Source organism: Lepisosteus oculatus, chromosome 12 (genome assembly GCF_040954835.1).
Source record: "Lepisosteus oculatus isolate fLepOcu1 chromosome 12, fLepOcu1.hap2, whole genome shotgun sequence".
NCBI lineage: Eukaryota > Metazoa > Chordata > Actinopteri > Semionotiformes > Lepisosteidae > Lepisosteus > Lepisosteus oculatus.
Window position 1 is genome coordinate 24,825,076 of NC_090707.1, and position 18,547 is coordinate 24,843,622.

Sequence of the window (18,547 nt, forward strand, 5' to 3'; positions counted from 1 at the left end):
AGGCATTCCCAGAATTAGTTTAAGAGGAGTGTTACCCTTGAAGGTCCTCTGTAGATACAGCGCAGCTGGTCCCAGGCTTGGCACTGCTGGGCATCTAGCATTGTTTCTGAGGGCAACTGAAACAAAAAAAGCAGAACACTTCTGTCAATGTAATGATTACTGCTTAAAGATGTTACCTGACTGTCCTTTCAGTGGGGACACTCAGGATATCCCACCTCAGACTCATTGTCATTACAAGATGCATTCATAGAAACATAATAAATGTAACAAATAAGAGGAAACCACCCATTTGACACATCTAGCATGTTTGGTTACTAGGAGCTAGTGGATCTCACCCAGCCTTGCTGTTCTTCATTTTAAATTCACTTCAATATAGTACAGAATCAGTGCAGCTCTTCATCGTTTTCAATCTGAGTTGCTTAAACACAATATGCTTGATTAGTAACAACTCAATCATATCCACTCCACCTGCAATTTGTATCTTCCAAATTAGACTCCAACAATCAATTCAATTTTGATATCAAGCTTTATTTACTTTATAGTACTTATTACTTATTAATATCACTTAGTATTAGTATTACTTATACTAAATATTATTGATCAAAAAGCCGGCCTAGAGTAACTTCAATTCTAGCTCAAAGATTATATGATATTGTTACAATGGAGGCACATTAATTCTTTGTTCTCTGGCACAGCTTTAGTGAGAGAAGTAATAATCCAGACACGTGGTTGGACAAATATTTATTACAATGACACAAGATACAAACTACACTACACACAACAAAACATACAACACACAAGTTACTTTATGTACATTATTTACAAACAAGGTGTTTCAGAGGCTTGTCACCCAGAAAACCCCAGACTGCAACTACACTTTCATCCTGTAAAGCGCTTTGAGAAGCCACCTTTAAAGGTGCTATATAAAATAAAGTTGATTATTATTATTATTATTATTATTATTATTATTAATATTATTATTATTATCACGCATTAAACCCTTAATACCTACAGAGGCCACATAAGTGAGAAGCTGCAGTAAAATCTCTCTCTCTGCACCCCGGATGCCACAAAATAAATGGGAGCCTATATCCCTATCCATAAAATGCACCCTAAGCAGGAAAGACGTTTCTAAGGTATCTTTTACCCAGGAAACCCAAGTTCCCTAAAACAAAGATTAGCATGCTCTCTCTAACAAGGTTAAAATACTAAGCTTCAGTCAGGTTTGGGTTGGATGATCAAGAAATAAGGGCTCTCGTCTGGCAGAAGCTTTAAGCCCCCAACTCCTCCGGACTCCTCTCTCTTCTCCCTGCTTCTCCTTGTGTTTTCTTCCCCATTCTTGTCCTCTTTTCTGTTTCTATTCTGCTCCTTTGCAATCATTAATCCACAATGTACCTAGGTATGTTAAGATAAACTTTACTATTGTTTCTGCTCAAGGGACCCCTTGACATTTGAAGTGTTTACTTTTGCCAGTGTCACAAACTTTCAAATCTAAGAGACACTCCTAAGTCACCTAAAGCTGTAACAATATTAAATATTTTATCATCTCAATTTAAATGTGCAGAGTGTCTATAACAAATATCCAAAACAATAACAAATGACTAGTTTCACAAGTTAAAAAAATAAAAAGGGTAGAAAAAAATTATCTTTTAGAGTGAGTATCTGACCAATGCAACAGCTGAGGCTCATTAAGAAGGCAAGATACAATGTAAACACAAAAGTGGTCATTGTAAAAAATACTACTAGTGTGGGAAATCTGTTGTGATTGTGGAAATAAAATACAGCAGAAATTAATGATACACCAATACTTTTAGACATTCATTCTCTCAAACTGTTTCCTTAATATCCACTGAAAAGGACACTAATGGCCACTTATTTCACCTATAAATCAGTTAATATTGTAGGATTTTTTATTGTAGTGATATGTGAAAGATCTGTGTAATCAATGAATTAAACCTGTGAGTAATCAATGAATTATGAGCAGCTTTGAAATAAGTCTAGCTTCACCTGATATGCTGTGGATTTGTGCAATTCCAATTCTCCCTTGAGGAATGTGACAGAATATAGTGTAGATCATAAGTATGTTTTGGAGGATATTAATTAAGAGGAAATTAATTTTGAGGTGTTTAATGTTATTTTACATAGCACATTTTATCTTAAAGTTTTATAGCCTTGTGACAGTTAGATGAATAAAAATATAAAAGTCTGCACACTAAACCAATAGAAAGGATAAAATATAATTTTAATTATAATTTCATATATTTCAGTTTGTAATTATAAACTGGGTATAATTTCAAGCAGTCTTAAAATTGGTGGGTAACAGATAATGGGAAATGTGTGACATACTGTATTTTTCAGACTGCTACAAGTTTGATGTGCCACAGACCTTGGAGGTCCAATGTCTTGGAGGTGCATTATGTACCTTTGTTCAAAATACAGGTACAATATGAGGAGGGTGCTACCCTGAAAAACTCTAAATGGACTGGTAATTGTAGGATTTGATTATTGAAAGAAGTTTATGTTATGCAAAATCAGTAAACCACCTGCAGTAATTTTACAATAATTTTATAATAATTGCATTACTTTCTGTCAGGAATTTTCTAATACATGTTAAAGAGCAGGGAATTTAAGTTAAGAAGAATTTAAGTTGCTACATTTGAATCAAGATCAAGAGAACCAGTAACAAAATGATCCATTTTATCAGCCAGCTGTCTTGCTCTTAATGTCCAGCAAAAAGAGAACTTTTAAAAAGCTCACAGCGTACCTGTACTTTAGACTTGTCAACAAAGCCTGACAGAAATGGGTTCACAGAATTACCTCTCATTCCGGACCTGTTAATAAGCTCCACAGATGTATTTACTTTTAAAATGTATTTAAAAACTGGATTAATCCTTTTAAATTGTTTATTTGGTCATTCATCCATTTTCTAACCACTTTATCCAATACAGGGACCTGGGGGAGCTGGAACCTATCCAAGTAAGCAATCGGTGCAAGGCAGGACACACATAGGAACTGCCCCCAGTTCAAGGCAGAGAACACACAGACACAAATACAGACATACTCAAAATAGGGCCAGTTTTCCCAGAAACCAATTATCTATCCAGTATGATAGTATGTCTTGCAGACTGTGGGAGTACACCAGAGCACTCGGAGGAAACCCACACGAACATGGGAAGAACATTGGAAAACTACACGCAGACAGCACCCCAAGCCCAGAATTGATATTTTGTCATTACGTAATCAATCATTTTATTGAGAAAGACTTTAGTACATCAGTTTCAGGTTTGGCATGGATGTAGATTTGAGTATTGTCAGCATACAAGTTTAGGCCATATGATCTTAAAAGCTGACCAATTGGAAACATGTAAATGCTGAAAAGTAGGGAGCCAGTATTGAGCCCTGAGGAACACCAGGCTTGAAGAGTCCAATTTCAGACCTAAATCTCCCAAAAGAGACAAAGTGACAGCAATCAGTGGGGTAAGACTTGAACCATTTAAGAGCAGTGTCAGAAATTCCAAACACAGTCTCAAAACAAGAAAATAGATATCACGGTTAACAGTGTCGAAAGCAGCACTGACATCAAGAAGAATGAGGACCGATAGAGAACCAGAATCAGAAGCTTTTAGAAAACTGTTAGTGACTTTGACCAGGGCAGTTTCTGTGCTGTGAAGTTTTTGTAAACCAGATTGGAGGGGTTTGAAAAGGTTATTTGTAATGAGGTAGTTATATAACTGAATTGTAATAGTATGTTCTAGAATGTTTGCAAAAAAGCGTAAATTGGAAATGGGGCAAAAATTGTTTAGATTGTCAAGAGCCATGTTTGGCTTTTTTGGCATGGGAATAATGGCAGCAGTTATAATTACGAAGCACCATTTTTTATTAATGAATTTACAATGGGCAATGTGATGCCATGAGGGGCATTACTTCCCCTGAAGCCTCTTACAGTTCGTGGAAGCTTTCCTCTTGACCACAATGGCCAACTGCAGTCGTCGGCCACAAGATTGCAGATGACGGCCAGCACTAGAGCAGGATCAGCTGTACATCCTGCAACTGCCCATTTAAACAGAGCACTGAAACAGAAAAAAGAGGATATACCAGGAAGAAACTCAGTGTGAGAGTGTGTCTGTGATCAGGGTGCTGCAGATCCAGACATTGTAAAGACAAAAGAGTAAAGTCTATGTTTGTGAAAAGCTGCACAAACGCACCAATAAGACTCTGTGAAGGCTGTGCCTACGAGCTCCTGTGCTGAAAACACAAGCCACTGTTCTACAATACCAGCTGCTGTGAAATAATATAAACCACTGTGTTACAATACCACACACAGTGCTGTGATACCAATTGCCATGCCAAACTAAAAGGCAGCATTGTAAATAAACTACCCTGCAAATTAAGTGAACTCTGGATTTCAGACATTCAGTCAGAGTGTATCTGTGATCAGGGACCTGCCTCTTCCCCTACTGTGAGTTCCCCTATGCAACCTTACAAACGGTATGCTCTCTGTAATGATTTAAAGATATCTTCTGTTGACCAGGGAGCACAAAATCTATGCTTTTGTATTTTGTTACTCTTTTTGCCCCCTGCCTAGTGCAACAGAAACAGCAAAGCTTCCCAAACACCTAAAAACATGAATAATTCAATTTATATATCCTGGTCCTACAACTAAAGTTTATTGTCATTTCCTGTGTAACTGGCTTGGAAAAACCTGCTACTAATCAGCATTTCCAAGTAGGGATGTTTAGATAAACTGGTTTCACTATTAACCGTGATTAAAAACATTACGGTTTCCAAACCATGAGAATTTTAGAAACTACGGGAAAATTCTATTTTAGAAGCCCCGCGTTCCATGTTGCCCTGAAACATTCCTCTCACAAGTGAGTCACGTACAGTATGTGTGTGGTGTGCCTGGCACGGCACAGCTGGCTAGTCCAAGAACACCTAAGTTAGCCTACAGAGAGCAGACGTGCTGTGAAAATGACAGAGGGACAGCTTTATATCCACCAAAAAAGCGCCTTAAATCAGCAGTGTGGGAGCATTTCAAACACGTCTAATCTGCTTCAGCATCTCCGTGATCACCATCAATCCCTCTATTCACAAGTCAAGGTAAAAAAAGAAACCAGCTAACATTACATGAGTTAGCTTAAGTTAGGGCTCACCCTGGCAGGAGCAGTTCACAGAGGCAGTCCTCTGTGTATGTTTAACGTTACCTTTGTTTTCATTCGAGTTCAGTTTGTGGGAATACTCTATGACATTTGGTTTCTAAATGCAGTTACAATAAATTCTTAAATGTGCCTACTTTCCCCTATTATATTTATGTTTTTAATATTTAGTAGACCTACATGTTTTATTTGCGGAACCAAAAGAATGTTATTAAAAAAAATAAATATATGTGTATAATTATGCAAAGCTTTGTGTCTTTTTTCCCTCCATAGTGCCTCATGATAAATTACCTGAAAAAAAAGTAAAAATCATGACATTTCCTGAGACTATAATCATACAATCAAAATCTCACACTGTGACATCCCTATTTCCAACTACAGTCCACAAGCAGCAGGCTTTGTATTGTTTTCAGGAAAGTGCATTTAAAACTGAGAACAGGAAGCACATTTTAACACAAAGTATTGTGGAGAAGAAGCAACTCAACCTTGTTAACAAAGTCAGCACCTGGCTTTTCTCAGGAAATATCTATGTATGTTTGATCGAATAGCTGCTATATATAGGAACAACAAGATGTATGGGCCAAATGGCATTCTCTCAGTAACCTCACTGATGTTCCTACAGTCAATGACCTGGACATATCAGGGGAGGACAGCTCATCTTTCACTCTGGGAGGCATTTCTAGAACCTCTCCTATAAGGTAGTTATAGAAACTGAATACTTTGAACATAAAGCTTTGATAAAGTTACATAGTTTATGTAGGAGATGTGTGGAAAGGTTAAAGGGTTTGTGTACACCAAGCCATGCCTTTGTGTACTACAGAAGGTAAGGGTGTTTAAGAAATACAGCCACATGGTTGTGATGTTGAAATGTGTATGAGCATTGGCATGTTTTACAGCTCCAAGCTCAACCAACCAGAAGACAATCAGCACTGGCACTAAAGTTTCTGATTATGTAAGCTCCTGATTTTAGCCTGAATCTCTAAACACTCTATTACTCAGAGATAATTATGATCACAATGCATTGCAAGTGATTAAGCAGTTTTATATATAAATGGAAATTTTACCTTAATCACACTTACAGTCAGTCCTGTTTAAGACTAGGTCAGATCAAGAAAATAAATAAATGCTAAAAGACTTTTTTCTTGACTGGAGGAGTCATATCTTTAACATATTTTTATTTTGTTATATACATAATATACTTTAAGAATGATATGGATGTATAGATTCAGGTTATTTTTTCATGTGGAAAATTTCTCAAAATAATGCAAATGTTAAATACTGGTTAAATATCAATACAATGATAATGATTATAATGATTCATATACATTTATTAGGATATAGTATAGAATTATATAATTATGTATTACCAAATTATATTACATTTTTGCAACTTTACATATCACAATAAGGTAAATTCAGAATTAATATAGTTTTTATACATCCTATAATCTTATAAATTAAATTTAATTTAAAATCAGAAGTGGATATAGGTTGCATAATTAATTTTAAAGTAATAATTAAAAGTAATTTAGAACCCTGTTGAGCTACCAAGGTAATTACTGGCCTTCAAAGAAAATGCTGCAAAAATTGATATTATTAAAAAATAATTCTAAGAAGCAATCAGAAAGAGCATTATCTAACAAAAAATATGGAAACTTTGCAATGAAATGCAATGGATTTGTAATTGTCAGTGAACACAACACCTTGTAAATGTGTTCTTAAAGTCTTAAATACAGTATCATCATTTCAATGTCAATCATATTTAAATCTATTTAATATTAATAAAACACAGTACAAAAACATGAAATGATGTTTATAAGTACGAAGTCACAGGTTCTACATCCAGTAGCAGTCTCCTAAGCAACAAAAGGCTTCCTAACATTAAACTTCAACACAATTGTAATTAGAGAAAACATTAAAAATGACATTTAGTACAATCATGGGAGGCAGCTAGCTTTTTAAATATTCCCCAAAAAATAACAAAAAGTGAATTGGAAATGTGTTTGCTGCTATAAAACAATTTGCCAACCTTGCCATTTAACAGTATTGCATTGCAGTAATTCAGATGGTATGTCACTTTAGTAAAGAACTAAATCACTTTCTGTCTGTTTACTTAATGCAAATACTGTTATTTGTTCCACACTTTACAAGCAGCCCCTTTGTGGTTTATTGAAACAAAAGTAAAGAACAGTAAAGAACTTTCACGTCCTTTCTAGAGTTCTTTACTGTTAATAAGGCAATGCAGTAAAGTTAATTAGCATGGCAAATTATTTTTTGTTATACAGCTAGCTGATGTGAAATAGACAGATGTGTGTTTGCTCCAGGCAAAGAATCCTGCAACTGCGCATGAGGGAGAATGAGGCAATGTAGATAGATTCTTCCAACTCACTGCTTTCAAGCCACTTGCCTTTTAACATTTACTGACAACAAAGACTCAAAACAGAAGTTCAGTGCTGATAATAGGAGAGGTGCATCCCCCACTGACATCATCTCATGCCTGTTAACACCCAGCAGGTTGTAGAGGTTTCTGTGTTGCCATGACCGAGATAGCTCTAGCTGACTAATCCCACCCCACCCTCGGAAATTCTCAGCCAATTTGTAAAAATTGTGTACAACTGCTTGGGGAATCCAGGTCATAGTCAGCTAGTGACATGATCTAGGCTCGATCCTGAGATCATAGAACTCGACCTGTGCTCAGGTGAGCCTGCAAGAAAAAAGATCTGATGCAGTAATACTACAACAGCGCAGAATCATGTACAATGCATGTGGGCCTTCTTGGTTACTTTAAAAGTACAGACAAGGAAGTAAGTGTCCCTGTGACACGTGAGGGACAAGGTTACTGCATGAGCAAATTACAAAAAAGAAGGGAATGAAAGGGACATCTCAGTGTCATAATTTAGCACATGGAGATGATTGGGAGACTTACAGCAACTATTTTCTGTATAACTGTGCTTTTGAAACCAAATTATGAATCTTTCTATTTTTTTGTCACAATTGCAAGGAGGTATACAATGACACAACCATAAGCAGGTGACACACTCATAAGACCAACAGCTGTTCTAATGCAAAGACTTGTCTCAATGCATTTCTGGAGCATTTACATTGCCTCTCCTGCAGTCCCTGGTGGACATATTCACACCTGCCTGGAGGCCTTTCCGGTGACACAAACCTAATTTTTCTTGACAGCATCTCTTTCTGCTGACTGCCAGAAATAAAAATTGGATACTCTAGCTTGACCTGGGGCCTTCTGACACATTAGTCGGTAGTGTTTCACTCCCATGACAACACAATGAGATGAATGAAGCTATCTGCCCTCTTGGACATGCAATTAACCTTAAGGGTTACTTGAAAGTTAAAAATTGATTACCTCTGTGTGTAAAGTACTTCAAAACAGTATATTGTGTGGAAGTATAAAAGACACTTATTGTTAAACATTTGATTCAAGTCTTAAATTGGTCAAGGGTGGCAATTTTTAATTGTGAGAATTAATCTGGATTTGTTTCCTCTAGTTAATGTAGTAATTCTTAAAGACAATGTAATACATAAGTCATTGACTGAAATGAACTGACCTATGTGTTTAAACCTCTCTTGGGTGAGCAAGGTAAAAACAGGGGGCACACTGTCCTGCACTGTACACTGCATACATGTACTATATGCATAGTAGTGGAATGGATAAACACCACCGGTCTTGTAAAACATTTATATCGCTGTTTCATTTGTGAATTAAAAATTCAATTTGTGTATTTCTTAGTATTATTGACACCAAGTGGTGAACTGTTGAATTACCTGCAAGCTGTTCTGGATTTACTGTATGTGAAGTTCTTTTCCAATACAAGAGAAGTCTAAGTTTTAAAACATTTAAAGCATTTGCTATATATATTAAATCATTCATACATAATGTTAATTGAGCAACATCTGTTTTATCACTAAATATACCATAGTTATTAAACTAAGGTATCTAAAAAGGCAGAAATAATAGAAAACAGGGGGCATAAGAATCAGGTGAGACACATCACAGTTGGTGTGGCAGGGGTGAGGGAAAAGAGATGTAATCTTTGGGGACTTTTTTTTTTGCTGGTTTCCTACTGTAAGATGAACTCCATCTTTTAAATGAGTTAGAATTTATTATACCTCATGTACTCTGAATAACCTGAAGAAGAAAGACTGCTGTGTAAACCAACTTGTTCATGCACTTAAATGCCAGGAAGTCGCTGTGGTGACTGGGAGCAGGAATAACATGGTTCGGTTAGTGTTTGGCTGCCTTTGGTTGTGACAAACACTGTCCCCTTATCAAAGGAGTATGATTAATTTAGATTGGTTGGTTTCCAGTTTTATAATCTGGCATGGTGAAAGCAAAATAAAAGAAAAAGATGGATTGAGGAGCCTAAAGCAAAGAAACCAACTTCAGTGAAAATAGATAGGACATCTTTTAAATATTGGCTATACAACATATCTTTGTTTTTCATTACTAAAAATTATTGCTGTATTCCCAGCTTTTTACGTTTAAGAACTGTTATATAGAGGTAAAAGGCCAAATAAATTTTAATACTAAAAATATAATTTTATTAAAGTTTTTAGTAAATTTTCCACAGGTTAATAATGCCCTGAATAGCTGAATAGCACTTTAAGTAATATATCTACTGGGCTCAGGACAAGTAAAGTTACAACTAGCAATATCTCTATCATGTCATGTCATGTCAAGCAGCAAAGTTGCAGACTGACAATTTCCACTCAGTTATTGCCACTCAAGATGGTGATTTCTTTATCCTGAAGCATTCTGAGAACCTGAAGGCTACAGAATTCTCTCTTAGCAATGAAATACATCTTTGTTGAGCCTGTCAAGGCTTCAAGTTTAAATCAGACTAGTGTTATTTCCTTTTAAAAACATCTTTTCCAGCATCATGGGTGCTTTAAACTGTAGCTGCACAATGTCTTGTAAACATAAATCATTTTACTGTTCGCAAAGCAGGAAGGAATTAATCCTTCAAACTGTCAAGCTTCAACACAACCAGTGTTTGCTTACCATAAACATTTCAAAATGGGGCACTGAAGGTTAATTCATTATACAAAGTCAGCCCTACTGATTTACTCCTGTGGTCATTTATTTATTTAAAAAAACCAATTATACATAGCTTTGATGGGCGTAATTCTTGCCCATTGCCAAAATAAAGTCTGGATATGAAGTACTCTATCATACTGATAAACAATACTTCACCTTATACAGTACAATCCTTTCGCCTCGACCTTGCAACCTAAACAGATTGTTCTCTATCTGCTTTACCGCCAGGGAATAACTTACCCTCTAACAGCATTTACTAATAACAGCACACAGGAACCGCATGGTTTTTTACAAAAAAAATTCAAAGCAGTCAAAATAATAATCAGGATCACTGAATGCTTAAAATACACCAGGGTATCCTTCACATTAAAAAATAAACATAATAAATATATTGTAATTTTAAATTTGTATTTATTTTTTCTGTAACGGACCTTATTTTTGTTGCATAAATCATGGAGCTCATTTGAGATTTGACAGACATCTTTAAAAAAAGCTGTATAAGTAACATACAGAATCCAAATATCCGATCAGCAGGTTTGATGTTCTGCATTCGATTTTCACTCAATGGGTGCATTCTTTATATACAGTATTTAAAGGCTTCTAATCATCTTACTTCATCACAATATACTGTGACTATAAAAAAAACAACACACCCCATTGTTTGCTGTATATGTGTAAACAACACCTTTAATCACCTAATAGTTAACTCCCTTTACTCTTACAATAATTGGCATCTTTGACCAAGTAGTCCAGACCTTGGTTTAACATTTCATTAAAAGGACTGTACATATAACAGCACATGTCCCTTGTCACTATTTGGGGAACTGTTCCTTTTGTTTTAAGTAGTCCACCAACAAAACTTACAATAGCAACCTGGTTTTCCACAGAGGTCTCCCATCTAAATACTGATTTGAGAAACTCTAGGAGGTGGTAAATCTACTATAAATATCACTTACATCACATCAAAAGATGCCCAATTTAACTGATGTGCTAAAAATGTAACATAAACAGGAAGATTTATGTCATGTTCAAACTGAACATTACAGTATGTGACTTCCCCCAAGAGAGCAGTATTTCTCAGTTCACAATTACACATCCAACTCAAGCTGGGCAATTGAAGCATTTCCAAGACAGAAGAATGTATGGAATCTAACAATCACTGTTTCTTTGTACTGTATCTGAACAATAGTGGCCACTGCAGTTACAACACACTTTGTAACATATACAGATTCATCATATTGCCCTCAAACAACTGACACAGGAGCAGCTTCAACAAAACATATAAATACAGTGCTGCACCTTAGTAATCCAGATTTGAGTTCCATACTTGTAATATTATAAACAACATACTGTAAATACAGGTACATGTGGCCTTTTAATTGCTTCAAACTAATAATATACCACTAGCTATTTGTGAAGTGTTTTTGAATATTACCAGGGAATGTACAAAGACTTAGGAAGTGTCTAAAAGGATGCAGTATTCCATCAGAATCAACTACAAGTACAGTAAGTTCACAAAGGTGAGTGCTTCTAATGTAGAAGTGTGCATTGGAAACCATTAGAACATTGTTACAAGAGCTACAGTATGTGTTTAACTGTAACTGCTTATAACAGATGAGATAATGAGAACATGTTTCTTAGTGCACTGCACTTTAGTGCACCTAGGCAACACTAGCTACAAAAGACGGGGCAAAGATTCAATTGTGTTATTAAAAAATAAGAGAGCCGTATAAGTCTGCACAAGCTAAAAGTTTCCACAGCAACCAGAATGTAAAAGAGGTGGAGCTGCTAGTGAATGAGATAGTTGCCCAGTATAATACCAGGGCTGTGTTTATGTTCAGTCTGATTTGGATGAACATTTATTCATCTGACTTTCTAAGATGTGTCTTTCTTAGCAATAGCCCGCACAGCAATAAGCTGTATAATTGTTTTGCAGTAGTAGGTGGAAACAGCTGAGTCCTCAAAGAGACACACAATTTTGTTACAGAATCACAATGCAAAAATAACAATAAGGATCACAATACAGGTGGCTTCCTCTATTGTTCTCATAATTTGTGGAAGTAGAACCTGGGTGAACAGCATTTAGTGATTTAAAAACAGAATATATATACAGATGCAGCCATTCAAAATGGGTGGGGTATTTTGCGGTTACCCCGGTGGGCGTGTCGCAGTATCACGCAGTATCATGCGGTTAATCGCGTCATTTGACGTCATGCCGGAAAGTATCCGGCATCACCTTGTAAAACTGCCAGGAGGAGCTTAACCTCTCATGTACAGCAATTGAGCTTTTAAATTTGAACTGTGTATTACAGCATGTTAATCATCAGTCATTAAAATGTTGGTATATTTTATGAAAGCAAGATTGCTCAGTTGGACAAAAGTACACAACCTACCTTTATCAGAAATATTTATGCATCAAAGGCTTTACCGAAGATATTACTAATAGTATTAATAATGAATGACTTTGGACAAGCTGTATACTCAAAGTATAATTTCTTTAGCACATTTGTACAAGCACTTGGAATCTGTACAAGCCCTACTTTGTCAGGCATTTTGTTTTACTTTAACGGGCATAAAAAACTCCCTTGCTTTTAACAGGGCGTTTCATAATTTCTAACTACGAAAATGATTTAAAATGCGACACTTATCATTCAACTAGAGCTCAAAATATCACAAGGATCCTCAAGAGCACAGCAAAGACTGTATTAAAAGATACTTGTATGAGATACATGAGAATCCAGGTTTTTTATCAACGCTTTCTTTTCCGTATACCAGATATTATGGAACCACTTCAGAAGGGTGTCAGCCAGTCAGATTCCAAGAATCGGTACTTTAAAGGAAAAATACACACCGGTATTCCATTTCTCCCTAAACATTTTAAGCATCGAAGTATTTAACTAACATGTGAAATAGCATGTGAAAAAGTGGTAGTTTTAAGCTTTTCTGCTAATATAATATGGAATCGCGTATCTAAAGAATTTAATAACGATATGATTATATTCCTGTACTGCGACAGGGCTGTGTAGGGCTATTTCACATCTTTCTTCATGGGACTTCCCTTGTAGCCCACTGGTCTACGTGCCCGATTACCAACTCACGGGTTGTGTGTTCAAATCCAGCTGGTGCTGGACTTTTCTTTTAACAAACATTTCTTCGAAAAAATAGAATAGCAATATTAGGGACAATCAATTGACTTTTGTATTTTAAAATATCACAACATGATCGATTCTAAGTCATTTTTGATTACAATGAATAGTCAACTTCTTCCCTTCTGACAACGGTCCCTGCTTCTGCTTCCTGCTTCTATTGTGTGTGTGTGTAATAGAGTACATTTTTATAGAGAAATGGAGGCTGGATAGTATGCGTTACAATATAAACATTTATATTGATTTAAATCGTGTTTTGATTTAAATCGCAAAACGCGTGTTTAATTATATGTGTTTTTTTAATCATAATCAGACTAATGCAACATAAATTGATACAGTGTCTTTGTCTTCTAAGTATCTTAATAAACTTTCAGCATAGCTTTCTGCCCGTTTAGATTTATTTTTCTTGGGATTTTGGGAGCAAACGTGGAAGGATTAGATTGTAATCGTTTTTATTTTTCAAATACGTTTTAGAAAAGTGTAATCTATACCTGCCCAGACTGTACGCCTTCCTAAACCCCGCCTTTCACTCCTGTCCTGCTCTTCCCCGCGCACCCCAGCCGGGCGCTCTTCGGCCTCTGCCCGGGACGAATGTATATTTTGATATTTACACCAGGCGCGGCACCGAGGGAGCGTCTGATTTTATAACTTAATTTTTAAAATTAGTCGAGCAATATGAAGCATCTCCTTTTACTTTTAAGTCCGTTAAATACATTGAGCACAGCTTTCTCACCACTTAAGATTACTTTTTGATACCATCCTTATACAAAGCAGAATCTTTCCGATGATAACAGTACAAGTGGAAAGATTACAGATTTTAATCGTCTTTAATTTTGTTACGTTATACGTTTTAGGGACGTTTCATCTAAACAAACACCACAAAACTATTCTCGATTGTATTTCTGAATGTTATCTTACACCTACAGTAGTTCACTGCTTTAAATACATCGAATTAAGAAAGTTAGGTGTAGCACTTTAGATCTTTTTTTCTGAACCAGGGAAAATCTGACCATGTTTCTCTATAACAATAATAAAAAACTTTATTTTACATATCACCTTTAAAAGTGGCATCTCAAAGCAATACAGTAGATGGAAAAACAGTTAAAAGGGACCAAAGTAAATACCAGACAAACGCAAACGCGTTTATAATAAAATGCTTTTATTCATTCAGCAGAGAGTGAGAGGGACATCCAGCAGAGAGAGACACACACACACTTATCCAGTCTCTCAAAATAAAGTTATTTTTCAAGCAATGCAACAAACGTCGGGCAATGTGTTTTTTTTAATCAAACATTGACATCCACATCTTAAATCTTGTCAGTCAGCTCTTTTTTCACTATTTGAATTGTGGCTTACAAATCGCACGACTTTAAAAGCTAGAAAGACAGGTTTCGCATTAGCTGGCGAGCCTTGTTAACAAAAAAACAGACAATACACAGGGAGGGGGAGGTCAAGTGAGAGAGAGAGTTTTTTACCCTCTGTCTAAAAACCCCAAAAACCCGGGGCAGAGACTCTGGGGGGATCATTGCCTGGTACAGAGCGGAGCTCAGTCAATTCTTATGGAATGTGTTTTCTTTCTTCTTTTTTTCAGCATGGAATAAACCTGTTACTTGATTCATATGGATGCCCGGTTACGTTATACGTTTTAGGAACGTTTCATCTAAACAAACACCACAAAACTATTCTCGATTGTATTTCTGAATGTTATGTTACACCTACAGTAGTTCACTGCTTTAAATACATCAAATTAAGACACCCAAATTAATAATGTAACATGCCACTGTTTGTGCATGAACAAAGTTATACTGAGATTTCCTTAGATACGCGATTAAAAAAAAAACTGAATCCCCGGCGGAACACATTCCATAAGAATCAGCGCTTATACAGTATATATCGCCTTTAAAGGACTGTGTGTCTGAACAGGTAGTGAGTAACACAGGGGGACCTCAAGGGACAGTTCTTTCTCCATTCCTCTTCACCCTCTATACTTCGGACTTTAAGTACAACTCAAAATCATGCCACCTGTAGAAGTTCTCAGATGACTCTGCAATTCTAGGATGTATCAAAGGTGAGCAGGAGGAGGAGTACAGAGGACTGGTCAGCAGCTTTGTGGAGTGGTGTGGGGAGAACCACCTGCAATTGAATGTGGCAAAGACGAAGGAGCTAGTGATAGATTTCAGGAGGAAAAAGGTCAAACCTACTCCTGTCTACATCCATGGGAGTGGCGTGGAGATGGTGGACTCGTACAAGTACCTGGGAGTGCACATCGACGATAGACTGGAATGGTCTAAGAACATTGAGGCCATCTATAAGAAGGGACAGAGCTGACTTTACTTCTTGAGGAGGCTCAGGTCCTTCAATGTGTGTAGTAAGATGCTACACATGTTCTATCAGTCGGTGGTAGCGAGTGCATTTTCTACGCAGTGGTGTGCTGGGGCTCTGGGATTAGAGCAGTGGATTCTAAAAGGCTGAACGAGCTCATCAGGAGAGCAAGCTCTGTCATTGGGTCTGACCAGGACCCCTTGGAGGTAGTGGCTGAGAGGAGAATGATGTCCAAACTAGAGGCCATCATGGACAACTTCTCCCATCCCCTCTATGACAGGCTTGCAGGAATGAAGAGCACGTTTCAGCAATAGACTGATTCATCCACGGTGCGACAGGGAGCGTTACAGGAGGTCATTCTTGCCTTCTGCCATAAGACTGTACAACGCATCCACCTTGCATCTTGGCAGAGACAACATCGACAGTGACCTGTTTCTGGACTAAACACATCTACACATCTACTGCTACATCTGTTCTCTTTCTTTTTCTTTTTCTTTTTCCCGTTTACTACCATTTTTTGTGCAATATATGCCAGGGACCTGTGCAATACATTTATATTTATATCTATATTTTCATCTATATTTATATTCATATGTGTGATACGATTTTTCTGTGTACTGTTCTGTTCTAGTTTGTTCTTGTGTAACTGTAAGAGTAACTCTTTTATTGTATTGTATTGTATGTATTGTACTTTTATTATATAATTTGTTACACTGTGGCTGTGTTGTGTGTGTTAAGCTGCTGTTGCACTGCAATTTCCCTCACGGGATCAATCAAACGGGATCTAAAGGTGGCTTCTCAAAACGCAGGATAAAAACAACAAGAACAGCAACAACAACAGTATTGTATTTCATTGCACTTTGAAAACCAAGTAATAACTATATGTGCAAACGTTTCATATGTCGCTGTTGTGAATGCCTGTGGAGTGTATCTTATTTGCCTTACGTCCTGGTTATCTCGCTCGCCCTCCCCCGCTCTCTCCCTCAATTCAATTCAATTCAAGGTGTTTTATTAGCATGACAGATGGGTACAATCAGTGTTGGGTATTTACTTTGATTTGAGATTCCACTTTTAAAGGTGATATATAACATTTTAACTAAAATAAATTGATATCTTTGTCTTCTAAGTATCTTAATAAACTTTCAGCATAGCTTTCTCCCCGTTTAGATTTATTTTTCTTAACTAGTATACTTTAGATCTTTTTTTCTGAACCGGGGAAAATCTGATCATGTTTCTCTATAACAATAATAAAAAAACATTATTTTACATATCACCTTTATGTGATATCACCTTAAGGATGCGCAAAGAAATTTAAAATAGTCTTCTTTAGGTGTGAGGGTAGGAGTGGATCACAGCAGGCATAATCGGCAAATTAGGAAAACAAAGAACAGGACAGGCGAGACGTTTATCCAGAGAGCGAGTGATCAGAAAAAGGAACAGCTGTTACACCCAGGTTTTACACTCTCTCTCTGTTGAATGAATGAAAGCATTTTATTAAAAACGCATTTGCGTTTGTCTGGGTATTTACTTTGTAATCTGTGGTTTACATCTACTGTATTGTTTTGAGATCCCACTTTTAAAGGTGATATGTAAAATAAAGTTTTTTATAATTTTTATAGAGAAACATGATCAGATTTTCCCTGGTTCAGAAAAAAGACGATTAAAATCTGAAATCTTTGCACTTGTATGTCATCGGAAAATACAATCAGTTTCTGCTTTGTGTAAGGATGGTGTCAAAAAGTAATCTAAGTTGTGAGAAAGCTGTGCTCCTCAAAGCGCTTTACAGGATAAAAACAATAACAATAATAGTGGCTGGGCAAACGATTTTTTTATAGAAATACAAAATGAGATACTGTATAAAGTTATACTGCAATTTTCCTTAGATACGCGATTAAAAAAAATAATTTTTTTGAATCCCCGGCGGAACACATTCCATAAGAATCAGCGCTTTTATACAGTATATCGCCTTTAAACACATATATTTAAACACGAATTCACGATTTAATTCAAAATGCGATTCAAATCAATATAAATGTTTATTTTGTAACGCATAGGTGACTATTCATTGCTATTAAAAAGACTTAAATTCGATCATGTTGTGATATTTAGAAATATAAATTTGTTTGGTGCGAGTGAGGTTTTATTTAATCTCTGACCAAGGGAAATGTTATATTTTTTCAAAGAAATGTTTGTTACAAAATAAAGTCATAGTTCCATGGGATTCGATCACAGACCGTGTGACATGGGAGTCAGGAACCTAACCCACAGCGCCACCGGCGCGGTCACATGCTGAGTGCTGAAAAAGCACTACAGAAACATTATTGACAGACAATGTACAGATTTGATAAAGCTATAAAATAATGTAATTAGGCACAGAACAAGTTTACAGCACAGTACAATAATAAATGCTGACCATGACTTTAGAAGCATAAATTACCTTACACTCAATTTAAACACAAGCTGTCTTTAGCCCTCTAAGCTGGTTCATACAGAAATGTAGAGAACCAGGCTCAGAACACACAGCTTCATTAGCGAATACATATGCAGGACAACTGGAGAAGACGTTTTACAGTGGATGGATTTTTAGAAACATCCCATCAGTGACATCACTGAAGTCAACTCCTAGGTAACTGTCGTGTGGATAGTTTCACAAGAATCAGACTAAGGTTTAAGCATTGCTTGTTCTAGATAAAACTGCAAAAAAAAAAACAACAACCCATAATGTACTTCTTTGCGGCTCTGTTTGCCCAAATCATATATTCACAACGTGAAATTAGAAAATAATATTACGTAACCAAAATCCGTAATATGGAAACAGAACCTGTGTAATTGTTGACAGATGATGTACTCGTAACATTTTTACA

At 36.4% G+C, this 18,547-nt stretch overlaps 1 protein-coding gene across 1 annotated transcript in view; it reads right to left on the bottom strand.

Annotated features, from left to right (window-relative positions):
- Window positions 1-18,547, bottom strand: part of vps8 (VPS8 subunit of CORVET complex) — a 372,860-nt gene that overhangs the window by 58,391 nt on the left and 295,922 nt on the right. Inside the window, exon 45 of the mRNA XM_069196707.1 lies at window positions 36-116. Coding sequence (XP_069052808.1) covers window positions 36-116 — 81 coding nt within the window. The remainder of the gene's footprint in view (window positions 1-35; window positions 117-18,547) is intronic.